Genomic DNA, 25,830 nt, shown 5'->3' with positions numbered 1-25,830 from the left:
CTTCCCTTTGCTGAATCCTTCCAACTTAGACCCTACCCATTGGGGTTAGACTACATCGCATCACACATGGGGCCACCGCAAATAAATCACGAAAGCGGATAGTATGAGCCGCCTCCCATTACAACTGAAGCAGAACGAACCTCACGAAGGTTCAAAAAGCCTTTGTAGCCCGCCCCCCCCCCCCCGGCCCTCTCAGAAAACTATTGCTATCATGTAGTGATTGATACAACATCGCCCCCTGTCCCCCTTTTCTTTTTCATCTCCTTGTTCTAGTACGAATTTCTGCATCGTAGATGCTATTGGGGTGCAGTCAGTGATTCCGGAATCGCTAGAGCCAGCACTCCTGTTCAGGTCGTTTAATCATTTGTCAACACCTTGCTTGCTGTCTTGTCACTTTCCATAACAAGACTGTATGTAATTACAAGGACTCTTTTTTGTATCAAGGCATTACAGTGACATGTGGTCTACGGTTAAGTACTTGCTCTAGCTGTTTTGAAACTCGTTTCTTATCTCACGTTACCACTGTTGACTCAAGCATTGCACTAAAAAATTCTCAGTTTGGCAAGTCATTGCTCATAAAGGAACACCAGTCGGTTGGAATCCTGTTGGTCGCCATGAACAACGTGATGCAATTGCTGGGGGCTTTGAAGTGGAGGCAGTGAGACGCAAGTGGAAAAAGCCACGAGATCCACAAATACGATGCACAGTATCAGGTGGACCTCCTGCAAGGGACGCCGCTAGGGGCTCAAAACTTGCGCTTGCCGGGAATCTTACATGCCGGCTAGCATGCGATGGCGCACTCTTGGAGTCTCAGCAAAATTCATGAAATACTTGGGTAGTTTATGGATTGGAAACCGCTTTGACCAAGTCTTAAATGTGATGCAAGCCAGGTCTTTCGGGTCAGGACTCAGGCCTTTCTTTGCCTCGAACATACAACAGGTTTACAGATACGTCCACTTGCCATGGTCCGTTGTTGTGTCATTAATCGTATATAAAAAAAAGTTTAATTAATATTAATATTACCCCTATAACGCTTCGCATCTATGATGATATTTCTCGACAAGCATAATTGCCTATTCCTCTTACAGCAGCGTCGTCACAAACGGCAAGGATCGTTTGCTATATCCTGTGTTTTTGTCAACGCCAACCTTGATGGTAGCACTTGACAAAGGCGCCTTGATGTCGTTGCAAAGACCTTCGGTCTGGCTCTTGGGCAAAAATACTCGAGGTAGGCCTCCAGCGGGCATTTGCACCCAAAGGCGTCCATGAGATGCAACCTGGAAAGACTCGCAGTTCAACACATCAACAAGGTCTTCGCCGATGGCGTAGCCGTGAACGTTGCGGGCAATGGCGAACATTACGTTGTTGGTGGCGCCAACACCGCCGTTGGTATACATGGAGAAAAGCTGGCCCTTGCGGAAGGCAATAACGCGGCTGCTGTCCCTGCTGCCGTAGGAGAACACTGCCTGCGTCCGGTCCTTGGCCAAGAAGTTGGGGTTAGCCTCGGCGGCGTGGACCCGAATCTTGTTCGTCTGCTGAATCCAGCCGTACAGCTCCGAGTGGATGTCGTAACCGCTAAGCCAGAGTGCCTCGCGTTGGTTGGGTGTAGCGCCACCAGCGTAGTGCTGCTCCTGACCGTAGTAGACAATTGGGATACCGTCTCGAAGCATGCTGAGGGCATACAGATTCTTGGCCAATGCAATGTCCTTGTTCGAATAAGGGAAGCGAACTTGGTCATGGTTTTCGGCGAAAGAGCCTAGGAGGGACGGGTCGATGCTGGCCTTGTTAGCCATCTCGTTCGCACCTTTGTACACTGATTCGAGACTAGCATCAACTTTCTTGAACGCATTGGCGAGCAAGTGGTAGCTGCTGTAGTCCATGAACCCATCCATGACTTGCTGGTAGGGCGCCAGAACATCAAGGCCCGTGTGACTGATTTCACCGAGGAGGAAGACGCCGGCAGCATCTCTGAAACCGCCCTCAGTGAAAAACTCCGGCTCGATCTCAAGGGCAGTGTCAACGCGAAGGCCGTCGATTGAGTACTTAGTTACCAGGTCCTTGATCCAAGCGGCATACACCTTTCGGACGTAGTCATCCTCAGTGCGCAGGTCAGGCAGACCCTCAAGCCAGCAAAGCTGCTCGGAGATACGGTTGTTCCAGTTGATAGGACACTCCTTGTGGTAGTACTCTGGCTTGTCGAAGGGAATATACTTGGTGTAGTTGCCGGGGTCATCGTTGAGACCGACGTGATTAGGGGCGATGTCGACCATCAAGTACATGCCGCGGGCGTGAAGGGCTGCGGAAAGCTCCTTCAGATCATCCTCAGTGCCGAATCGTTCGTTGATTGAATAGATATCCTGAGTCCAGAAGCCGTGGTAGCCCTCTCCAGCCCCGTTGATGTTTCCTTCGACATTTTTGACAACGGGTGAGATCCAGATGGCAGTGGCACCCAGGTTCTGAATGTAGTCCAGGTTCTTGGTGATTCCCTTCCATGTGCCACCACAGTACAAGCCCGGTGCCGTGTCACATGCCGGAGACGAGCCGTCACTTGTAGCATAACGGTCGGTAAGAATCTGGTAGATGCTTTGGTTTCGCCATCCTGCTGCGTCCAAGGCTGATGCGCTTTGGATTGCCCCGACAGTAAGCAGGGAGAAGGCTGAAGTGTGGAAACGCATGATTGAGGGAAACAAAATAATGAATGTATTATGGGCAAATTCGGTTGCGAACGGAGAGGGGTGAGTAAATGACAATAATGAACAAATAGGACAAAAGAATGGCTGACGAATTAGAATGTGCCCAGGAAGGATCAAATGAATGACGATGGCACAAGGCAGAACGAATGATTACCTTGGCTTTCGAATACGACACCTGGGTGGCACGATGAGCTAGCAGGAGGTGCAGAAATAAAAGCAGAACAACAACACCTATTAAATATATCACAACGATAGACCTGCCAAACCCCTTACTTTGGCTGCGCCGCCCAGTCCCGCCTTGCTGGTAACCCTTCAATCTGCTCTTATGGTATTGGCTATGCTATACGAGTAATTTTCCAAATCGAGAGGCCCCCCTGATTCGGGACCTCCAGTTTTCCCTTTTCGACCCGATCCCGGGAGGGGATCCATCCGCGGATCCACTACCGTTCCTACCCTTACGGGTCTATAGCATCCATTTTATCGGCGGGTAACCTAACTTGGGTGGATTGAAACGGTGTTTGTGGACTAGTATAACCAGTACGGAAGAAATCAGGGGCCCGTCCTCCACTGCAGTCTCGATCAGTCAGTATTAATTCCACTCTTTAATCAATATTATTATTATCATTGGCTTATAGGTGGAGGATTAGACAGGATTCTGGATTTTGCAAGGGGGTATGGTTGTATGTAGGAGTGAGGTAACACCACGAAGTTTCAAGACGCCAACCAGCTTGCCATGTCGGATGCTACCCAGCATGCTTCCGCATCCAACGGCCCTCTCCGCTTCGATTCCAAGAGGATAACACATCATCTTGAAAATTTTATGTTTGACATAGTACGCGATACATGAGTGCCGTCTGTGCAAGGTGCATGGCAAATGATTCGAATTTGATGGCTTTGGAGACCTTCATCATCCTTGGTAAAAGTTACCAAAAGAGTTTTTCTATTCTCTGAATGAGACAACTAATTCCAGATAGCTGCTTTGGTTGTACTGATAATATTGTCTCTTACTTCAGGGTTAAAAAAACTACGGACATCACTAGAATACCTTACATTCTTCATCTGGCTAGCTTGTAAATGCCCATGTTATGATATTAATGTTTGGTTATTACAGGTCTCCAAAAGCCTCGGTATCAAACCTGCTTTCGGCAGAGAAGCTGCGCCTGATTCTTCTTGTGTTCTACTAAGTTGTATCTCGAGGATTGATAGCAGGGTTACTGTGGTGCGTCATTACTCTCATCTTTTACTCGGTCCCTTCCGGACCTATGTCTGTCCAGGTCAACTTTCACTCGAGAGTAATATGGTTTTCTCGACAGGCCGAGGCTCTCTGCGAACTTTTGCCGAATTGATGTACTAACCCATCTTTTTCCTGTATCTAGATGGTAAGTAAGAAAGGTCGACAATTTTCTTAATAATGTATTGAAACTAGGTAAGGAATGATTTTACCAGTAACAACTATCATTGAAAAGTTATATATTTAGTAGACTTACAGATTGGATACTGCTGCTCAGGGTTATACAGCTTTCGTACCTAGATAACAACTGCGCGGGAAAGTTCGCTGATTTAGAGGTGGGGCAAAGTGTGCTACATAAGCCGCATTGTGAAAAATTTATTCTCTAAACTTTTATCCGAGTTTTCTAATTATTCGCTAGGTTACATTCATGCGAACTTTATTGCAGCCGCTTATCGCACTGAATAAATCTCAGAAGTATTGGGTTTTTTGCTCCATACTTCAGTCGACAACATTCAGATATTCAAGGTTTGACACCCGAATGTCTAGGCAGTTTAAAAGTTTCACCTTGTCTCAAGGTTTCATCTTCAATGCATAAGAATGCATGATTAAACAGAAAGGCTATCGGCTATCCAGGAACCTCAGAGCCAACGTAGAGATCAATAAGAAGTTAAACATTAGCAAAATAGGAACTATTTAATTGACGGATGTCAGCGAATGAAAATCATGGTTCCTGGGGTAGGGGATTTTGTTAAAATAATAATAAAGTAGTTTTTGAATTGCGAGTTTTGCATTATGGTGTTTGGTTTTGGGAAAAACAAGACAAAAACAAGAGAGCAGGTCTCAATTTGTTCAGCTTCTTTCTATTACCTTCCAGGTTGTCATCAGTAATCTGATTCTCGTATACTTTATCATACAAGATTTCAATCGCATTTATTAATTATAAATTAGGCAAGTAAGCCTAATACTTCCGTTCAGAAAGAGTCATTGCCCACTCATACGTTTGTCTACTATGAAAATCAACGACGCACGTCATGAAGCCTATTTACCCATGACTCGTCTCCCAAGGCCGGAAAGTACAGATACTTTTAGAGGTCCCACAGAATCAAAGAAAACCTCCCCAATCATTTGCACTTATCTTCCAGGGTCGTCGTATCTTTGATAAGGTGACAGAAATTGCTACCGCTTAGATGTAACCTAGGAACTTAACTCTTGGTTATATACTGTCACAGTAGCATCAAACCCGTTGGCCCCATTTTGTGGGGCCAACGCTCAGTCATGTGCAAAAAGGTATTTTTGGGATACTCAAATTCTTTCTTTTGTATTATCATTGCTGGTTTTGAAATACTGTAGTAGTTTGGCTACCCTTACGAGAAATTTCTCTTCAATCTCGCTTTGATAGGCCGGTATGAAAATCCGATTGTTTTGGTGCTATCTTGTGTGCCTTGACCAACGAATATATTTTTTCTCTTTCATTATAAGTCTAACAACGATATTTTCTCCAAGGCAAGAGTGGTTACACTCTTACATTGCGTCTTTGAAAGGGAAAGGGTTTATTTATCACACTAGGCTAACGACCCTTGGTGGTTGGACTGGTCATGTGACTAAAGATATGCCATGGGATATCTATGGACAAATGTTATTAGATTGAGAAAGTCAAAGCTGTAGCAGAAATTCTGATCAATGCAAGACACATTTGGTAAGTACACAATTGTAAATAAACAGTATCTTGTCTTCATAATGGTTTAGCGATATGGTTGCGGCTATAAAATGACTGCAGTACGCGTGTTACGGCCCAACCAGTTGGTAGCTGGCCGGCGTAGCTATATATTGCAGAGCAGGGGATAATGATGCCAGAGTCACCATTACCGAAGCTTTTGCTTTGTGCCACAGTTGGTTGCCCTGACCTGCTAGTAACAACGCGACTACCTGGAGATGAAGGCTCATCCACCCTATCAAGTGGAACCAAAACATGTAGAGGTTTAGACAAACATTAAGACTGTGTTTAAAACTATCCAAGTACTCTGGTAAGGGTTTTAGTTATATGATTTGTTTCACCTAAGGTAGAAGTTATATTCGTAGTTGCTTGGCTTGAACATTATGAGTGCTCATAAACATAAGTACGGTAAAAGCATAGCGTAATTCCTACCAATTATGTATACAACTTAAGCAGACAGCAAACAACCCAGAAAGACTTTAAAAAGTACTTTAAATCGAAAGCGAGGATGTGCCTAGGAAAGCACATACCTAGCGGCCTGTAGTGTATATTTCGGAGATGTGACGATAGTGTCAACGCTCACCGAACACACCGAGCGAGGTGTATTTACGTAAGCTATATGAAACGCACACCATCGATGTGTAAGTATGTGCTTCCTCACGCACATACCCTCTTTCTAAATCAAGTCACTCTTTTACACCTTTTCCAGCCCGATTGCTATGTGCCTAGTTCATCACAGGAGACCTTATAGAAGTATACCTTATTCGGTGTGTACAAGCATTTTAGTTATCGTTAAGCCATGAAGTCTCTCTTGGCCCAACTTATACAAGAACCTACTAATGAGTAAGTCACGAGGGAGGCCAATTGTTAATTAACGACCACGGCCTAGAAGCAAAGGGGATGGCTTCTTCCGGTAATTGTTAACGACGTTAGACCTTTTAAAAAAAGCTCAAATGAAAAACCTCGCAAGTAAAATGTTTGATTACTAATCTCCCGAAAAACAAACCTAAAGTCGTTACGGCTCCGAACCCACTCTCCCGCGCCTCAAGCCCTCTAATCACATTACAGACCCCCTGCGGCGGCCATTTCCTCAATAATCCTCGCTCCACTTACTAACATAGAGAATACCAGCCATTTTGTTCTTCACTGAACCTGCCATGTGCCGTTGTCACTTATAACAATTCAACCCTCAGGACCTTATCCCGTGCCTGCACAATCCAGGGTCACTCCGCCTCTGAGTCCTCCCTAAGAACACTTCCCCTAAACCCTGTCTTATGGTGTCTTTTACTCTTTGATGATTTGGTTTATGGCTTATTTGTATTAACACTTGAACTATAATTAAAATTCTTTAACTCTGCATGCGATAATTTCTATTAATCTTAATCTAACTTGCCCTTAAGCATAACTAAAAGGGGTTTTCTATACGAGAGAAAGTATCGTAAGTCGATACAATCTATGTAAGTTATTCAATATCTACAAAAGTTGACTAGCAATAAGCTAATGTCGATGACGTTGCGGACGGCCTCGGTTTTGGCATGATACACCCGCTGGCCCACCTTTCGGCTACAAGTCCTTAAAATCCGATATCTCCATGCCAGTTTTTCTTTTGTTTCATTCGATACAGTGCTATCCATAATTACTCTACCCCAGAATATACAAGACTACGGAGGTACTTAGATATTAAAGGCGTTCGGACAAAGCTTGGAAATAAGGTTGTGGCGGAGTCCCCGGTTGAATCCCCATGGAAAACAGACGCTAATGCAACCAGATGACAGGACTTCTTGGCTCCTAAGCCCTACCGCTTTTCAGGGATCAGGCAACTAAAATCATGCAATTGGATGACAGCATTGTTCAACTGCTCGTCTCTATTAGCGTCAGAGGTATTATTTATCATTGAGCTAGCAGAGAATGTAATAGCGGGATGCCAAAAGTTGCAGGAAATCAACAACTGCTCCAAGATCTCACAAATTACTGTCAACGTATGCTCTGCAATACGGTTCGTATTACCTAGGGCTGATTAGTTTCTGGGGACTAAATGATAATCTTCCAGGCGATATGATAGCTATCGTAGTCTTCATGGCGCAGTGCGATGCTTACGCACCAGTGCCCCCACACAACAAAATAGTGTATTGTGGCGATGGCCGACTCTTGGCATGGTTAGTCCACCGGGTCTAAATCGTCATTAAGTAATGGCGGTACACAGCGTCGTCAGCCGAAACTGGGGTCATTGGGCACTTTCCAATATGCTAGATAGATTCGGCATTACAGATTTTGACTGGAATCCTGGTCAAGAGACAGTTTCCTATGACAGGAACATTGGCGACGCGTGGCACTATTCGGTCCTTTCCAAGAGGGGATACTGTTTAGGGAGCGTAACGTCCCATGACGACATCAGACATAGAATCCCTTCATAGTCTCCTTAAAACAATAACATATCATTAACTATAAAGACTTGCTAGGACGCCAGAGTAACTTTTATTGTATCATACTACTTCAAGCTCACATCAACAATCTAAAAACCGTCATAAGCCATTATAAACACCATGAAGATCTTTGGAAGAAGCATCGCTGCTTTTAGCATAGCAGGACTCGCCCAAACACTGACAGCTGCCGCACAGAACCTTTCATTTGGGGCCGATAACTTCTACCGCAGCGACATCGTCACTGCATACCCCATTAGGTTCCCGACTCAATACCATACCATAGTCGCCGGTAACCTCTTCATTCGGAACAACGTCAGCCGTACTGTGAGGTCGCCAGCTGTCATCGTCGGTCATCCCATGGGAGCGGTCAAAGAGCAGAGTGCCAATCTCTATGCCACAAAGTTGGCCGAACAGGGCTTTGTTACTGTCTCTATCGACCTTCCATTCTGGGGCAGTAGCGAGGGCGAACCGCGAAACGCCGTTTCGGCAGAACTCTATGCCGAGGCTTTTAGCGCGGCAGTTGACTATCTCGGTGTTACGGCCAGCTAACTGACAGTGGGTTTGTGTTAACAGTAAGCCAGGGATTGAGAGTAGTAACAGTCGTTCCGTGGTCCTGGTCGAATAGATCGTAGATCTTCAAAGGTCTTGGTGATCAGTCAAGGCCTCAACAAGAGTCGTAGAGTAGTCGTCACTTAGGTATAGCTGAAAGTACCGGTTAGGGTAATCACAAAGTTGATTGCTGAAGAGCTATGGAAGTCTGACCATGGGCCGAGCTCAGGTCATACTATATACAAGTCCTGGACAGTCCCTGTGTCTTGTCGCTGATCACTGATCAGGTACCGGTGAGCGATCAGTGATCGTTGGTGAGCGCTCAGTATTGATTGATTGATTGATTGATTCCTACACGGTTATGAAGCCGCTCTTATGCTAGCAGCTATGCCCGGAAAGCGGGGTTTGGCAGACAGCCGAAGCATCGACGATAAACCGCGACGCCCCACTTCGCCCTGTTGTTGGATCAGGACCAGCTGTCCCCAAGCTCCCACTATGCTATCTATTCTTGTGTGTTTATGCCCTCTGTTGAAGATTGTTGTCCTCCTGCCTGCTCTCTCGCTTGGTGTTGCCTTCTAGAATCCTTCTTTCGCGTCCTCCTACTTCGGTTCTGTTGGTGCTAGGCACCATGTCTGGTTCTGTATACCTATAGTCTCCCCCCAGCCCTCAGCTTCGTCTCTTTATCTTGTCCGCATCCTCTCAGACTCGCATGTGCTATATCTCAGTTGAATCTGTAAATCTTTTTGTTGCCTCATGCTGGGTTCCTATGTGGCTCTATGTTTCCATCTTTCGACCACCACCTCCATCCACCGCCTGGAGTCGGACTCAATCCGCAAAACACAATGCTCCAACCGCTTCGATTCGTCCGATTACTAAGTATGAGAGCTCGTACATAGATTCCGCAGACATTGTCATACGTTGAAGGGGCGACAATCCTTCTTCGCGGAGGGGGCGACAGGGGACCAATCTGTCTGCAAACTGTAGTATTTTGTGGCATCGATCGTAGCATGCCTGGTGTCTGGTGCTTTCTCTATGCAGGAGGTGATACCGTTCTGTCGGGCTTGTCGTCGTTGTTGTCGCGGGACGTTGCAAACTTTGTCGGGGGTGATAGGCGACCCATAACCTATCGGTGGCTGTGGTGTTGATGTTTGTTTGGGCTTGGTCGTTGTGCTCACGTGATAGCCCGTGACTCAACCGCGGTGGTGTCGATGGTGTTGTCTATTGACGTGTCATACTTTGTGGCTTGCTCTCGAATTTTTCGTGGTCAGAGCCCGCCCGCGGCCACGAGCAGGCTCTTTGGGAGCAGAATCAATGCCGAGGATGACATTATGCCCAAAGTGACCTCTGAGAGCGCGAGCGGGCGTGGTTTGATCAATTTGATGCTGTTTTCAAAAATTTCGTTCTCGCTGTTGTTGATGTTTTTTTTCGTGAGCGCTCAGTAGCTCTGACTGAGCGCTCAGTGACCCATACTACCTGCTCAGTCTTATCTTATCATCACGTGACTTGTACCATAGTTCTTCCGTTCCCGAGTGAGTCCCTGTTGTTCCCGTGATCCTGCAGTACAAATGTCCTGTTCTAGCCGCCCGACGCCCAAGTGGGTCGTTCAGCTGTTATCCTTGTTTACGGGTCGTAACACTCGGTCTGCAGGACTTTGTTGACCGCGAGAGAATTGGTGGCCTTGGTATTTGCGGCAGTGGTTCCTTTGTGATCAGCGCAGCCAAGGTTGATCCCCGTCTCAAGGCGATCGCGACTTCAAGCATGTACGACATGGGCTCCGCTAACCGTAACGGCCTGCGGAAGGCACAGAGCACCGATCAACGGAAAGAAATCATTGCTGAGGCGGCCGCACAGCGCTGGGTTGAAGCTGCTGGTGGTGATACTAAATACACTGGCGGTACTCCAGACGTGCTTACAAACGAGACCGATGCTGTTGGTCGTGAATTTTACGACTTTTATCGCACCTCACGTGGCGAGTTCACCCCTGTCAACACCACAGCCAACCTCACCACACACCCTACGTTATCCAGCAACACTAAGTTTATGAACTTCTACCCATTCAACGACATTGAAATCATCTCGCCGCGCCCGTTACTGTTTATCTCTGGCGACCAGGCGCACTCTCGCGAGTTTAGTGAGGATGCTTATGCACGTGCTGCTGAACCGAAGGAGCTGCTTTGGGTGCCTGGAGCTGGTCATGTTGATCTTTATGACCGCGTAGACCTCATCCCATTCAACAAGCTCTCGCAGTTTTTCCAGAAGAATCTTGCTGGGAACGGGACTAGCCTGACAAAGCACTGAAAGGCTCATGCTCATTCGAGTAACCTTTTCTCACTGAAAGGTTTGAGACTGAGTAGTAGACTATACTGTATATCGCAGAACATTCAGCTTCTTCGAAAGTTGGGGCGTTGAATTCTGAAACTAATGATGGTATTTTGTTAATTTCGATATATCCACATCCATGTTTCAAACCTGGGCCTCTTCGTCACGGACTGACAAAGCCGTATCCAGAGGTCCTTTATGTCAATATATTCTCTGTTCAATCTTCTGGACATTTATTTATTTAAAAACTTCCTTAATAATCTCCTGCGACCAGTTTTACAGGACTACTCGAGAGCATAATTGGAATTGGCTTGACAGCCAATGGGTACCCTCTTTTGAAAATCCCTTGTGATGATTGATCTCATAGCAATTATTGCCACAACGCAAATACACTAACTCTCTATCACTGATTGACCGTGTCCACAGAAGTACTATCTGCCCTAAACTTGTTTCCAAAATTTGCTCTATTAATTCAACTAGTAACAGCCTGGCAAATTCAACGGTTGCAGTACTTAAGTTTAGTAGTTCCCTCTCTGTCAAAACCACGAGTTCCATACGCAAGCAGTATATAAAAATGCCTTGGCCTTGAGTCTATAATGCTCTTCCTCGTAGTTGCTGCCAAGCGTGTTGGCAGAAAAACGGGCAGCTGGACCATGAACATAAGTTTCAGTAGGTCATCGATGATTGTAGCGGTGTTTTAGAAAATGCACCTAAGCTGCCACCAAGATGCTCTCCCAATTTATCCAATAATAACAAGAATCTCAATTAAATTTCACCTTATAACCCTTTGGGCTAGAGTTTGCAGAGTAGGGCTAAGGCAGGTTTAAGATGTGTATTTGAAAAGAGATATTCCAACTCAGACTGACGTTTCATTGGCAATTATTTCCTGAATTTTCTCAAAATTAATCTTTGCTTGACCACGTCTTTCTCGCCAGTAATTTGTGGCTTCAAAGATATCGCGGCAACCTGCAAGTAACCACCCCCATTTGCGTAGGAATGGCAAAGATATCTCCCATGCCATCGTATTTGAAGACTCACCCCAGGTAATGAGTGAAGGTCTCTGGTTTTTGTCTGCAACCCAAACTTCCAAAATATCGTCGCACAGGTCATCCTCGTCTAATAAACCCGACTTAATCGCAAGAAGAATGTTGTTTTTCATTTGTGGAAATGGAAGCAGATCGATCCATGGGTGATGAATGATTTTCTGCTGCAAAGATGTGGGCTGTAGAGAGGCAGGGCAATTTGGGGAGATTGCGAAACAGCCCGGTAAGCTGGGACTTTGTCTGTTAAAAGGTGACACTAGGTCTACTTCGCAAAGGCCCTCCCACGGTAATCCCATGTGATCAGCATTTCGAGCAAAAGCATTGAGAGTATTCAGTCGGACCAACATATGTAGACTTTCTACCTGTGGTGTCTGCAGCGTATAGTCCTGATAAGCTTTCTTGATGAGATCTAAGACTTGCAATTTGTGTTCAGGCTTTGTTAGAATCAACGCTCCTTCGTATTCGTGGGGTTTTGACGGAGGCACAACAACATCCGTATGGGTGATTCTGCACAGCTCATCTAACAAAACCATACAATCTCTAGTTGGAAGTATTGGGGTAAAGCGAGTGATTTCGCTATGGTTGGCGTTGGAGAGTAAGTCAGCGTTTTTTCTTTTACCTTCAAGGCAACAGTTAGTGACCATGCCGTATAGGGTGTGATTTGGTTAGAACCTACGCCAAGCTCTTTGATTTAAACGGTTTTGCCTCTTCTTCCTTTCTGCTCTGCTGGTGATGCCAGTCCAATCATCGTTGGCATTCCATAAGTTTGGAAGACTATGCATTGCGAGCCCCATGGTTGTTGGCAAATCGGCTTGATCGTCCGGCATGTCCATTGAGACCTGAGACATCATCAAAAGTATAGGAAGTCTTTATTCTTTCAATAGGAACATCAACAATTCAAGCAGTGAAGTCTACAATCGGCTTATTCGATGAACACCTAGATAGGGCAACGTCAGTCTTTATTTCGGGTCGGTAGTGCCCTGATTGATATCCGTTCTTCTAAAGACAGCAAGACGCTAATGCAGCTGGCTTACGGACCAAGTGGGTCTTAGTCAGGGTCCGTGGGTGTCTCAGCCATTCATGTCCCGTCGTCCGTTTCTTCGGCTGCCCCGGAAGTCTATTAGCAACTTCAGTTGAATCATTAACCTTACTGCATCTCAAACAGAAGACCGGGTATTAAAACTTTGGTTGGCATTAGGCACGTGAATGTTGCTATCTGTTTCTGTGGGCATCAGGGACTGGAGTTTTTTTGGCGTCAACTACACAGATCCAGCGACAAGAACGTGGTTGATATTGCTAATATCTTGTTTCTTCTGCTAAGAAGATCAGATACCGAGTGAAGTTTTGATTGCAGAATCTTATGGCAAAATCTTAACATTCTCTTTAAAGTAGTAGTTGATGGCTCATAACCTGTTTTTTAATACATCCACAGCCACGTTCACAAAGAAAATATTGACTAACGAATATATGGTAACGAACAATAAGGCGTTCATCGAATTATGGAGTAGCATTTCTAAGTAAATGCAATTGGAATTAAACGATCTTTACTTGATGATATTGAATGTGTTATTTGAATGAGTTAAACTGAGATGCAGATGAAAGCAAGTTCTATTTGTGTCCTAGGGACCCCACGATGCATCCATCCATTGTTGATTCCTAAACTCTCTTCTGCGTGCATCAGTAAGCCGAAAGTACGTTGTGCTCAAGTCCCAGTTGTTTTTCTCAGATTTCTAGCTCTTATATAACACCTCGTCGAACATCGAATTTGTCAGCGACAGATGCATCCCATCATTCACTGCAAACGGGTCCTATAAAAGGTCGAAAGCCTAGTTACCGCTTGATCTACATATTCGCTATTGTCGTATAAATCAAAATGCGAGGCGTTTTCGATTGAGATGATGTTCTTGTCATTCGAGGCAGCGATATCGTAGAGGGACTTACCATCTTGAATGGATCCAAAAGAACCGGGCTTGGTACCCACAATGACTTGTAATGGTTGAGTGAGAAGCATTTCGGCGAGGTAGAAAGCATCGAATGCCATCACGGCGTCCATAGTTGATGATCGCACCTGATTTATCCAGTTCGGATGCCAGGCTCTTGGCGTGGAATAGTAATCATAACCCTCGCGCTGGTCAATATCTGTCGAGTTTTGATACTCATCAGGCATCCATGGGCTCAGCGACCATTCTTCTCCACGAGCTTCGGCTGATCTGAGACGCGCGATTTGTTCCAATGAAGAGATTGTCGCATTTTGACCAGCAGCCCTGTTCTCCCGTCCCCCATTTACGGGAGCAATAGCACCAACCGCTTTAATGCGGCGTTCGGTCATAGCGGCGGTAGCGGCGTAACCGCCCCCCGCGCAGATACCCAATACGGCAATTCGGTTGTCATCCACATAAGGGAGGCTGACGAGGAAGTCCACTGCGCCACGGATGTCCTCGACGCGCACGTTGGGATTCTCTTGATCACGCGGTTCTCCTCCGCTTTCGCCCCGAAACGAGGAATCGTACGCAAGAGTAATAAATCCTTCTTCTGCAAGTTTCCGGGCATAGAGTCCGGATGTGTGCTCTTTAATTGAAGCTGCTGGACCAACTGAAACAATCGCGCCGTAAACTGAATCGTTGCTAAAACCATTTGGGTAGTGAATATTGCCGGCCAAGTTGATTCCGTAATGATTCATAAAGCTTATCTTTTCTACCGTAATAGCTACCGAGGTAGCTGGCATTACTGCCAAGGTGACGATGAATAAGGCGAGCTTTGAAGCTTGGTAGCTGAAAAGGGCGGCGAATAAGTTCATGATAAGTTGCTAAACGTCTGAAATTATATGTAGACAATCTTATTGTGTAATGTAGAGCTGTGTGGTATTGGCGTTAGAATCTGGTAGGAATACTCCATTCTTATAGAAATCGTACCAAGATACATCATACAGCCTGCTCTTCCGAGAGATCCATAGCCTGAAAGATGCACTTTGGTCATTGATAGACGGATTGCGTGTATTCCTCTGAGAGCGGGAAGCCTCTGCCCATGCTTGTAGTTCTCATGTCCGGGAATCTCCAGAGTCATCTGCCGAGGACATATTTGCGTTGTTTACTGCGAGGCACTACTAGTTGATAATTGGACATAAGCCAGCAGCATTAGCGCCTTGGCTATTTCAGTAGCAGGGATCGGGAATTTGAACCCTTCATTGAGCGTGGCGTGTGGAGAACTTGCCTGGCACGCTAATGCATTTGGATTATGAGAGTTAGTCTACTACAGGACAACCTGTCCTTCCAAAATTTGCTGTACATCCATGGCCTTAAGTAGATAACCAGAATTGTTTTTAGTAGCAGACTTGTAGCTTAATTAGTGCAGTCCTAAGATATTTGTTTTAAAGGAATGAAGTCATGTTCTCAGTAATTTTCAATCAAATTTAGTAATACACTACTCTACACTGGCTTACATCTTGCAAAGCGTCCGCATTAGACCTGGAAAAGAACATGGCCAGGGCCAAGATACTTAAAATAAGCCATGTGATACAAACCTAGCGGTCGCCTGCTGATGTGCATATGCTTGTCCACTAAAGTAGATTAAGAAAGGATAATGATACCAGTGAAATAAGCCAGGTGCAGAGAACCCACAGAGCACGAGAGTCTCCTATGTAGATATAGTTTACGAAGATTTATACCAGGCTAACAATGAAGGAGTCAACTCTAACTTCTGCTTTTCGCATTGTGTATAAATTGATCAATGTGCCCGAACTAGGCTCAAATGTCTCCATTCCTGGCTAACAACTATCGACCTTATCATGATTTCTCGTTATGTTGAAGAGCATCTCAATCCCCAAGGCGTAGGGGACGCTCGACCAACTGCCCTACAGATTATCGAAGACGAGGGTGCTGTAGGCGCTCTTTCCGGAAAGGCGGTTCTTATCACTGGCTGCTCAGCCGGCATTGGAGTCGAAACTGCCAAAGCTATGTACCGTTCAGGTGCAACACTGTTTCTTACAGCTCGCGATCTGAGCAAAGCTCAAACCGCTCTTAACGACATCCTTCAGAGCAACCGTGTGCATCTTTTAGAAATGCACCTCGAATCTTTAGCCAGCGTGCGAGCCTGTGCAGCCAACTTTTTGTCGAAAAGCAGAACGCTTAATATTCTCATTTGCAATGCGGGGATGATGACACCATCAAATCTTCAGACTCAAGATGGCTTTGAGGCTCATTTTGGGATCAATCATCTCGCTCATTTTCTCCTGTTCAATTTACTTCAGCCTGCTCTTGAGGCTGGTGCAACGACAAATTTCTCGTCGAGAGTCGTGATGCTTTCTTCAGTCGCGCACCGATTCTCAAAGTTGAACTTAGAAGACGTGAATTGCGAGCAAAATTACGACGGCATGCTAGCCTATGGTGCAAGCAAGACTGCCAACATATGGATGGCGAATGAGGTTGAGCGAAAGTACAGCTCACGTGGAATTCATGCTTGGAGTGTGCATCCGGGTGCTGTTTTAACCGAGCTAGACCGCAATCTGTCTGAAAAGGAGAGAGCTATAGATCATGTCAATCCGATGAAGCAAAAATTAGCCAAGACTCTTGGTCAAGGGGCTGCGACAACTGTTTGGGCTGCTACCGCTAAGGCCCTGGAGGGACAAGGTGGGGGATATTTAGAAGACGTTCAAATTTCAAAGATGTGGGAACCTTCGAATGGTCAATTTAGCGCAGGGTTTGCCTCATATGCATTCGACACAACAAAGGCACAAGCCTTATGGGATATATCTTCAGAGCTTATAGAGTTGTAAGAAGTTTAACTAGCAGAAGCAAAGGCAGCGAGACAAACCAGATTGTATGTCCTGGTTGTACAAGGAATATTAGGAACTCACATCGTAGTGTAAGGTGAATTGGCTTACACTAATGTATCTTACATAATATAAGTTTGTTAAGATCTTCTAATAATCCTGGGATCTTAAGTTACCTGTGTTATCACGTTGTTCTCACAAACTACGTTTGAGTCACTGTGGGAATATACAGCATGCTACACTTATTTCTATCTTCTGCCTAGTTCTTATGTTCCCTTAGTTAGTTGAGTCACGTAAGTTTGGCTCGGCCCCGATGCTAAACCCCCCTCAAACTGAACCACCGCAGATTCAAGCCAGGAACTCTCGTACATATTTGTCACCGAGATTGAATAGAAACCCGTGGTTATGGTAGTTCTCATCCATGTTACTCTATAGTTCGATTATAAGCTCTTGGGTTAGGAGACTTCTCCATGTGATGATCGGGTTGCCCGTTAGCATCTGCCAACCTTTGCCTCTAGAAGCAGATATCGGAGTTTACTATAGTTCTAAAGCTTCGCTTGGTAGCTTCGTCCGTCTTAGAGCGAATCTCTGCTCGGTCATGATCTAGTAGTAGCCCATGACGTTTTCGTAAGTGACCGTCAATCAGGACAGTGTCAATATCAGCAATTGATGCTTAGAAGACTGTGGTGCCCATGGGATTCATGGAAGGGGTCAGTGCTCGGTCGTCGGAGACATAAACGACATCAGCACGTTTACCGGGCGTGAGAGTTCCAATCTCGCTCTCCAATCTGAGAGCTGCAACACCATTCCTAGTTGCCCAGATCATGGCATCTCGAACAGTTAAATCTAGCTTCATAACCACCTTGCCATCATCATGCGAGACTTTGCTGTCTAAGCATTGTTGCAATTGCAGCCCCAGGCGCATCTGCCCGAAGAGGTCTGGGGATACAGCGCTAGACGTATCAAGGCTTAGAGAAAGTTAGATGCCGTAGTTGAGACAATTTCCCAGTGGGGGACAGCCCATGCCCATCTGCATTTTCATTTCCACAGAAATTGACACTTTACCGCCTGATTCACCAATCAGGGAGAGTTCTTGATCGGTAAGGTTTGTACAATGAATGTAAAGATGGCCCGGGAACATTAGACCATGATCTGCTCGCTCCATGACACCGCTGGACAAAACCGAACTCTTGATGGGGCCCGAGTGAGAGCAGCAGAAAATGCCTCGCTGGTTAGCAAATTTGATTTTGGCATCTGTTTCGTCAAAAGGCACAGACCCCGGATGACTGATGGACATTCCAATGCGGACCAGTTGACTAGCTTTAGCCGCATTGTCTCTATGCAGTGCATCGACATGAGCAAGCCTGGCTTCATGGGCCAGATCACCCTTCTCAGCATCGTCATACTGATCATCGGTCATGCTGGGACAGAAGAATGCCCTAATGCCTGATTCCTCGAGACCCTGTAGGCCTGCCATGGTATCAGAATGAGAACGGCATGCATCATACGGGTCAAGGATGGTCGTAACGCCGCTGTCAATTGCCTCCAGAGCACCGACCAGGAGCTCCAGAAGCTAGTTCCAGCTCTTCAAACTAGCTTAACTAGCTAGGTTTTACTAAGTAGAGGCTTGATTCGGGCGATGTACAAGTTAATGACAGGGAAACAAGTGTAATTGGACTCAATACTAGGTACTATAATGCATCACGCAGTAATCGCACAGCTGCCCACCATTGCAAAGACTGACCAGTAATCAGCTTTCGGCGTGACCCTCAGCACCTGTGCTACTTCTTTCGCCATTTTCACGCCGTTCTCAGCCATATGATCCAGGCACTCTAGAATCCATTCCCTAACGAAGGACTCTGTCGTGATTTGTGCAGCTACATATAAAGGGGTTAACAACCCGCAGCATTCCAATATTTGAAGCGGCGTCAAGGGAAGATTGTTTTCAGGTCTGGCTTCCGGCAGAATGAATTGAGGTACCGTGGCGCAGATATCTCGTGTGATGCCAATAATGTTTTGAGTAACAGAGCTGGTGTGTTCAATATTCTGGATGATCCCATTCATCTCGAGACGCATAATTCGAAATGCGTTTGAGACCTGTGTTGTGTAGTGATTTGTGTAATGGTCATAGTAGTTGTCAAGGACGAATCGATTACTGACATAGACCCTTTGTGGCTGCCATGAGCGTGGCATGTTACATTCCTCAACGCCAAGTTGTGCATCCAGCTCCCGCGCTTGTGATAGAATGCGCGATGATGTTAGTGAGTCATTGCGTATATCTGCCCGAAAGTCGACAATTTTCGATAACATGCCGATGAAGGCCCATTTCGCGCTCCGGATGTAACCATCAAGGTCTTTTTGAAGCGCTTTCAGGGCATCTGGTATTTTTATACCAGCAGCACCGCAGCTGATGGTAAGGGCTATCACGGTTCGATTGGCGAGTTGGCGAGTTACCGCGTTCGAGAAGTCGACAGTTGGACGGGTACGAATCATACTCAAGGCTCCGTAAATGTGACTAAGCCAAGAGTTCGAAACGCTGACTGTTTCGCCGCGATGGGCGGTCAATTTTTCATACAAGTCGAGAAGAAGTACTGACTGAATGATGTTGTTGCTGACTGAGTTGGATATGCTGTCAGTGGCCGGCTGATGCAAGTGTTGTATAGTTGTCCTTAGGTTCTTGATGGCGGAAAGATACCGCTGGTTGGCCATGGACACCAAGTCGGGCCGGCCATCCTGAAGAGAAATGAAGGCCAAGCCTACAGCGTCGACACTGGCATGTAGATGTCCATTAGCTGGAGACTTGGCCAGGAGACATCCCAGGTTCTCAAATCCATAAGAGTATCGATCGACGTAGAGAGACAAGAAAGCGTTCCGAGACAGAGCATCCCAGGTAAAATACGGGACGGTACCCAACGGAGTAGACGTCTGACGAACTAATATCTTTTGCGCTGTTGTATGAGTCTCATCGCGGAACGCTAACTCGTCTGGGCTGCGGTAACCATGACAAATTAACCGAGCTCTGCGGCACTGCCCACAACCTGCAGGATTTAGATCGCACTTTTTTATATGCACAAGGTCAGCTCGTCATTCTAGCACGTGGCTCAAAGGTAAGGCTTCTTCCATACCCGAAGTTTTCTGCTCCTACAGGGCCAGCAGTCTCTTGATGGTCGACCATAATTGACCATTGCTGTGATGGGATCCGGAGGCCATCGGGCAACAAGGATAAATGGTTGTGAGTGATACTAACGCATCCAGCGTCTGACGAAAGCTGATGTCTGTTGTAGAATACTATGTATGGAGAGTGCATAATGTTTGTGTAAGAAGGTAATAACATTGATCTACGAGACGCTGTCTAATTTTCCCTAACCATTGATGTCTTACTTTGGAGGATGTGGGGCGCAACGAAGCTCCGGAACGCTAGCCTAGAATAGTTAGAGGCATCCTGTTAGCAACCCCACAGCAGGGATCAGCAAGCTACGGAACGCTAGCCCGTTCTAGTCAAAGACAATAATTATTTCCACTCCCGATGTCCTGCCACCATAAGGTTTCAAGATGATGCTAACCTACCCTTAAGGAAAGGTAGTTGTTGGGTGTAATACTGTTGAAATTGCGGCATTATTTTGTGGATAATAGAGCTCGATTCTGCTTGACTGAAGCATAGATCAACCAATGGATTACAAACGTGGATTACTCGCGACCCGGCCGAAACCCAACGCGAAGTGCGCTCGGAAGAGACCGTTAATACCGAGCCCTATGAGGAGACGTCAACTACAAGGTGTGTGTTGGTAATCAGTGCCACGCTGGGAATGACGTTGCTTATTTTTCCAATTGTTCACTGCTACCAAATCGCATTCCGATCTCTGTTCTGGTAATTTCCATCTTTTAAAGAACTTGCCAGCTTACATACCAGTTGAAGAGATTCGGCATAATTGTTGACTCCGGGGTTAATCTTGGTCCGTCTATGCCACCAGGGGCTGAAAGAACCTGAAATTAAGAGCACTGCAGAAAAAGTCTCAGTTTTGAATTTGTATAAGAACATTTGGTTCTTTTTAACAAAACTGTTTATCTGACTATCTTCCATCTGTCTGAAATCCGATTTACAATCATACATTCTGCCTACTCACAAGTTTTCAACATGCTTGTTCTCATCCCAGGAGTCACTGGCAATATCGGCCTGCATCTCCTTGATAGCTTGACATCTCGTGGACACCAGGTCCGTGGGCTTGGTCGGTCCGCTCGCAAGCTAACGGACGACCAGCGGTCTAAGCTTGATTCTTTCGTGGAGATTCGGAACTATTGGGATGTTGAAGCTCTTGAAAAGGCCTGTGCTGGGGCTGACGCTATCATCTGTGCCTATTCTGGCACGCCAGTCATGCACTTGGACGCCCAATTGCTCCTTCTACGGGCTGCAGAGCGAGCTGGCATCACCCGGTTCCTAGCTGCGAGTTGGAATTGCGACTGGAGACAACTTCAACTAGGCATGCACCAGAGCTATGACGCATGCATCGCTTTCTCCCAACAAGCCAAGCTTAGTTCGAACATCAAGCCAATCTGGCTTTTGACTGGCGGCTTCACCGAGGTTTACTTCTCTGTCCCCGGCCATGGCAACTTCTCTCCTGCCAACAATGGTCCATGGGATCCGGAGAAAAAGACTATTGACATCTGGGGGACTGGCAACGAGAAGTGGGACCTTACCACAGAAAAGGACGCAGCCGAGTTCTCGGCTGCGGTCATTGAGCGTGATGACGCTCCCGAGGGTGGCTTCTGGGAGTTGTGTTCTGGGTCTTATTCGCCTCGGGAAATCGCCAAGATATACAAGGAGGTCAAGCGTGTTGAAATCGCCTTCAACCATCGAGGTAGTCTGAACGATCTGAGGAAGCTTGCGTACTCCTTGAGGGAGCAGAAGCCCTACTCTGACTATTACAGCTTCATCGGCTTGTTCTATCAGCTCTTCCAGCTTGATGGAACCTACTCACTGAAGAATCTTGACAACCATAAATTGGACGTCAAGACCACGTCTTTGGAGGACTTTCTTCGACAAAATCCGAGTATTTGAGTCATGTCAAGTGTTTGGCTGATTTAGAAAGCCAAGCGGCGTTCGTCGCAAAAATTTGGAACAGCTTACGAATTTCATGCCCTTAAGCATCGAGGTGTGGTATTTCGAGCTTATAAGTCTCTCTGGACGAGTACTTCTAGCAAGCTATTCACTCAACAGTTTGTTATAGCATAGAACAAATTCAACTTGTACTTTATTCCATAATCTCTGGTCCTCGACACGACTGCCTAAATGTTGACACTCTAACATACAAACTTACTTCATTTACCAGTTGTCTAAAGCGTCGGATGCATTCTTTATTTGCCGTCAGCTTTGAGTTCAATGTCTCAAATGTTATTTAAGTAAATTTCAAGGTGAGACATGTTAATTAATCAGGCCTCTTATACCCACTAACATAGGGCACTAGTTTTGCATTTTCAAAAGAAGTAAGATCCATACATTGTTTGACCTGCTTCAAAAAGAGATAATGATGGCCATTGCTCTATCTAAAAGCTCAGATGTTTTTTCCAGAGTGATTAGCTATACTAGCAAAGCTTATTATGTTACTTTCAAACTTTGGAACGATCTAATAAGAAATAAGAAAGAAGCTTTTGAAAAGAAGGAAAAAGTACTGCTGACCCTAGTTGCCAGGATGGACTGGGAAGCTTTTGTATTGCATTCTAAATAAACACTCATAGTTCCCACTTGTCATTTTGTTCCTGTCACTCATTTCTTCTTTCCGGTTTTGGTATTAATTATCTGAAAGTTGGTTGGCCATAGCGGTAATGAGGCTGTCGAATCGTCCGTTGAGATCATCCTGTAAGATAGCTAGAAACTCTTCCGGAAGAGGACTAGATTCGGCAATCCAACGGAAACGAGTCTTATTGGGCCCGAGGGAATCCAAAGCAGTCGTGCCATAGGCGACTAGGTCAGGATAGTCGGGGCGGCGAACGCGGAAAGTCATAGAGTGTTTGGAAGCGTCAACTTCTGTAAGCTCCTCGGAAAAGGTGTATTCTTGGCCCTTGTTTTTGCCCTCGGGATAGACATAATTGAAAGTGCGGATGCTGCCGAGACCAAATCCTTTGAGAGAAACAGATTTGGCCCCTGGGTACCAAGGCTTTTCTGCTCCGAAGCCAGCTACAAGACCCCACAGCTCGCCAATAGGAGCGTCAATCTCGCGGGTGACGACGGTAACCTGTATCAAGGAGTTCTTGTCCATTCTGGATGCTCAGGCAGAATTGATAGATTGTAAATTGGTTGTCAAGGCAGATTCGTGAGAGAATAAGGTATCCCTGCTTTAGTAATACAGATGAAAATGATGAAATGATCGCATGAATCTGTGGTTCTGTGGTTTTGGTCGGGGGATGGATTTTTATATTTTTATCGCAACACCGAGTCACCCTGCCCCGGAAACAACGGGGGTGAAATGACAAGAAAAAGCTGCAGTTGCTTGGTAATCTACACTTATTCTGGAACCGTTAACGATTTGCTTCAACCGCAATTGTGGATGTCTCCCCTCATCTTAGACGTCTACGATATAGTCACATAGAAATGAGAGTAGTCGGCTTCCTTAACTGATTATAGACAAAACCAAGCGTAAATCTCTATCAGAGTTGTCCAATATTCTGTTTGGCTTACGTAGATGTCTCAGCGGCATTCAACCTAAAGACGAATGGGGCTAGCGTTCCGGACCCGTCCCGAAGTGCTCCGGATCATATAGAGTTTTATTTATTGCGGGGTGTGGATGAAAACTGGCGCTAATTGGTGTTACTGATACCAACAGACATAAAGTGAGAGCCTAAGCATACGAGTTGCTACAGGGGATGGTCAATAGCACTTGTCCTTAGTCATGAATTCTTGCTAAACAATTCACTTTCCAAATGTACACCCAAAGAATGGCCTGTCGCATTTGAAAGCGATAAATAAGAAAGACATGAGTGGCATATCGGAAGATAGGGAAGGAGATGTTGCCGGGAAGTGGGTTGGATGCCTCGGCGTTAAGAAGACCTCCGAGATTCATTTGAACCGAGATTCCTCCTATATTGGATTTGTCACCATGGTTTTAGGAACATTCCATAAAGTTTGGATGACAAAAATTAAGGCCTATGCAATTTGTAAGAGCTTGGCCACCCCTTCACTTGACTAGCTTGTCAGAAGTCACTCAGGCTGTGACCGTGAGGTGCTGTCAGCAAATCTTCATCGACTATTCCGAAGACTAGAGATCTGCTTCGAATACTGACTTGCAAGGAATGTTACATGAGGTACTCGGCTTAGTCAAACAATTTTTATGAACTATAAAGTCTTTCGTGGAGCGCGCTGTCCATAGAGACATGCCCATAATCATCTCAAATTTCCAGGACCTGTTCCCCTCGTCCACAAGAATCACACCAAATCACAATTTCTTTTTGGATCTTATACCAATAATACTCTTAATATCTTCATCATGTCCGATCTAACCTCCGTCCGTGCTTCCAATTCTCTCATAACCGAGACCGATATACCCAAGACCGCTGTTTTTGTAGGCGGCACGGATGGAATTGGCAAATCTGCCCTCGAGAAGCTAGTGTCAAAAGGTTCTTCGATCAAGGTCTACATTGTAGGCCGTGACAAATCCCGTCATAGTTCTCAACTTGACGAGCTCAGAAAAACCAACCCTCGAGCAGTCTTGATCTACTTGCAAGGCCAAATATCACTCCTTGCGGAAGCTCAGCGCCTTGCCAATGAGATAGCTTCTCAAGAGGATAAGATTGATCTCCTGTTTCTCTCGGCAGGTTACTTACCCTTTACTGGGCCTCAAGGTAAATGAACCTGGCCATAATCTAGTAATTTTAAGCCTGCCCAACTGACTATGGCCACAGAAACATCCGAGGGCCTGGAAGCGTCCTTAGCTGTAGCCTATTACAGTCGTATTGTTTTCATCATGAGTTTGCTTCCGAAGCTGAGAGATGGCGAAAGGTCTTTGAGATCTCCACGTGTCGTGTTCATTTTGGCAGCTGGAAAGGAGTCAACTGAGATATTTTTGGACGACATCGATCTCAAAAGTCCTGGCCATTTCAACCTTGGTAACTACGCCGGACAAGTTGCTACTCTGGCAACCCTGACTCTAAGACGTCTTTCAGAGGCCCCAGAGAACCAGGATATTGTTTTTATCCATTCTCATCCTGGCCTTGTCAGTACTGACCTGATGAAGAAGAGTTGGGGTGACAAGTTCAATCCCGGCCAAGCTTCCGGGGGCTCAGAGCTCGGAACGTTCACTCCATTCACACCTGGAGAGTCGGGTGAGCGGTGTCTCTTTCTTATCACCAGCGCAGAATTTGGTGGCAAGGGGGTTGCGGTTCAGAGCGGCCGGGAAGCTGCACAGACCCTGAACCATAGTGTCAATGGGTCACTGTTCTCCGTGGATGATAAGCTCCAGGCTCTCCAGCAAGATGAGCTACTTACTAAACTGGAGGAGAAGGAGGCTTCTCGGAAGATTTGGGACCATACCATGAGAATTCTGAAGTCTACTACTCAAATTGTTTAGCCTATGCCCGTAGACGATTTTGTTTATACACCTTTTCCGTTTATCTCCTACTACAAAAAATATGACTAGCCTGTCGCGTTTGAAACAGTTTGGTTGTTTAAGCCCCTTCCTTTGACAGCCTCTGAGCAGATGGATGTCTTTTTTGCAATTCTGAGTAGTTTACTAATTGATTAGCCATGAAAGTACTCTTTAATAAGCTGGAATATACTGGAACCTGATAGGCTGAGGTATAAGTGATCTTACTTTACACTATTTGAGAAATTGAATCTTACTATTACCATTTCAATGAGACAGATCTTCTAATTTCTTTCGAATTTTCTATATGTCAAAGGTCAAGACACTCTTATTGGGAAGCCACTGGCCCGCAATGAGGATATATGTTGAAGCATAGAACCCTGCGCGACGATAGGTGGTCAACTGTTTAGGTAGCCGTTTGGACCGCTATCTAATATCTAACTATCGAGTTCTCGCAAACAAAACCCCTACCATCAGGGGATCCAAATTGTATCCTAGTATTGTTTCGAATTTGATC

The 25,830-nt window shown here is 45.8% G+C and overlaps 12 protein-coding genes across 12 annotated transcripts; 6 read left to right on the top strand and 6 right to left on the bottom strand.

Moving 5' to 3' along the window:
- Positions 1–1,082: 1,082 nt before the first annotated feature.
- On the bottom strand, positions 1,083–2,675 carry CTRU02_202954 (Alpha-amylase; the record flags this gene model as incomplete). The annotated part of the gene is made up of 1 exon (XM_036731461.1): positions 1,083–2,675. One exon carries the CDS (start codon positions 2,673–2,675, stop codon positions 1,083–1,085), a length of 1,593 nt encoding a protein of 530 aa, XP_036576896.1.
- A 5,506-nt stretch (positions 2,676–8,181) lies between these two features.
- On the top strand, positions 8,182–8,610 carry CTRU02_202953 (uncharacterized protein; the record flags this gene model as incomplete). Its single annotated transcript, XM_036731462.1, has 1 exon — positions 8,182–8,610. One exon carries the CDS (start codon positions 8,182–8,184, stop codon positions 8,608–8,610), a length of 429 nt encoding a protein of 142 aa, XP_036576897.1.
- Positions 8,611–9,818: 1,208 nt separating this feature from the next.
- On the top strand, positions 9,819–10,052 carry CTRU02_202952 (uncharacterized protein; the record flags this gene model as incomplete). Its single annotated transcript, XM_070204116.1, has 1 exon — positions 9,819–10,052. One exon carries the CDS (start codon positions 9,819–9,821, stop codon positions 10,050–10,052), a length of 234 nt encoding a protein of 77 aa, XP_070061879.1.
- A 316-nt stretch (positions 10,053–10,368) lies between these two features.
- On the top strand, positions 10,369–10,908 carry CTRU02_202951 (uncharacterized protein; the record flags this gene model as incomplete). Its single annotated transcript, XM_036731464.1, has 1 exon — positions 10,369–10,908. One exon carries the CDS (start codon positions 10,369–10,371, stop codon positions 10,906–10,908), a length of 540 nt encoding a protein of 179 aa, XP_036576899.1.
- Positions 10,909–11,785: 877 nt separating this feature from the next.
- Positions 11,786–12,754, bottom strand: CTRU02_202950 (uncharacterized protein; the record flags this gene model as incomplete). The annotated part of the gene is made up of 2 exons (XM_036731465.1): positions 11,786–12,465; positions 12,649–12,754. 2 exons carry the CDS (start codon positions 12,752–12,754, stop codon positions 11,786–11,788), a joined length of 786 nt encoding a protein of 261 aa, XP_036576900.1.
- Positions 12,755–13,764: 1,010 nt separating this feature from the next.
- CTRU02_202949 (X-Pro dipeptidyl-peptidase protein) lies at positions 13,765–14,652 on the bottom strand (the record flags this gene model as incomplete). Its single annotated transcript, XM_036731466.2, has 1 exon — positions 13,765–14,652. The coding sequence occupies one exon, from the start codon at positions 14,650–14,652 to the stop codon at positions 13,765–13,767; it is 888 nt and encodes a 295-aa protein (XP_036576901.2).
- Positions 14,653–15,756: 1,104 nt separating this feature from the next.
- CTRU02_202948 (oxidoreductase) lies at positions 15,757–16,743 on the top strand (the record flags this gene model as incomplete). The annotated part of the gene is made up of 1 exon (XM_036731467.1): positions 15,757–16,743. The coding sequence occupies one exon, from the start codon at positions 15,757–15,759 to the stop codon at positions 16,741–16,743; it is 987 nt and encodes a 328-aa protein (XP_036576902.1).
- A 670-nt stretch (positions 16,744–17,413) lies between these two features.
- Positions 17,414–18,217, bottom strand: CTRU02_202947 (uncharacterized protein; the record flags this gene model as incomplete). Its single annotated transcript, XM_070204115.1, has 2 exons — positions 17,414–17,708; positions 17,799–18,217. The coding sequence occupies 2 exons, from the start codon at positions 18,215–18,217 to the stop codon at positions 17,414–17,416; spliced, it is 714 nt and encodes a 237-aa protein (XP_070061878.1).
- Positions 18,218–18,441: 224 nt separating this feature from the next.
- On the bottom strand, positions 18,442–19,915 carry CTRU02_202946 (uncharacterized protein; the record flags this gene model as incomplete). The annotated part of the gene is made up of 2 exons (XM_036731469.1): positions 18,442–19,729; positions 19,866–19,915. The coding sequence occupies 2 exons, from the start codon at positions 19,913–19,915 to the stop codon at positions 18,442–18,444; spliced, it is 1,338 nt and encodes a 445-aa protein (XP_036576904.1).
- Positions 19,916–20,875: 960 nt separating this feature from the next.
- CTRU02_202945 (uncharacterized protein) lies at positions 20,876–21,796 on the top strand (the record flags this gene model as incomplete). Its single annotated transcript, XM_036731470.1, has 1 exon — positions 20,876–21,796. One exon carries the CDS (start codon positions 20,876–20,878, stop codon positions 21,794–21,796), a length of 921 nt encoding a protein of 306 aa, XP_036576905.1.
- Positions 21,797–22,526: 730 nt separating this feature from the next.
- On the bottom strand, positions 22,527–22,994 carry CTRU02_202944 (bet V I allergen; the record flags this gene model as incomplete). The annotated part of the gene is made up of 1 exon (XM_036731471.1): positions 22,527–22,994. One exon carries the CDS (start codon positions 22,992–22,994, stop codon positions 22,527–22,529), a length of 468 nt encoding a protein of 155 aa, XP_036576906.1.
- Positions 22,995–24,218: 1,224 nt separating this feature from the next.
- On the top strand, positions 24,219–25,298 carry CTRU02_202943 (short-chain dehydrogenase/reductase family protein; the record flags this gene model as incomplete). The annotated part of the gene is made up of 2 exons (XM_036731472.1): positions 24,219–24,573; positions 24,613–25,298. 2 exons carry the CDS (start codon positions 24,219–24,221, stop codon positions 25,296–25,298), a joined length of 1,041 nt encoding a protein of 346 aa, XP_036576907.1.
- Positions 25,299–25,830: the final 532 nt, after the last annotated feature.

Source organism: Colletotrichum truncatum (genome assembly GCF_014235925.2).
Source record: "Colletotrichum truncatum strain CMES1059 chromosome Unknown Contig_0002, whole genome shotgun sequence".
Lineage (NCBI taxonomy): Eukaryota > Fungi > Ascomycota > Sordariomycetes > Glomerellales > Glomerellaceae > Colletotrichum > Colletotrichum truncatum.
Note: the sequence above shows the minus strand (reverse complement) of the source record. Positions and strands in the feature narration are given on the sequence as shown.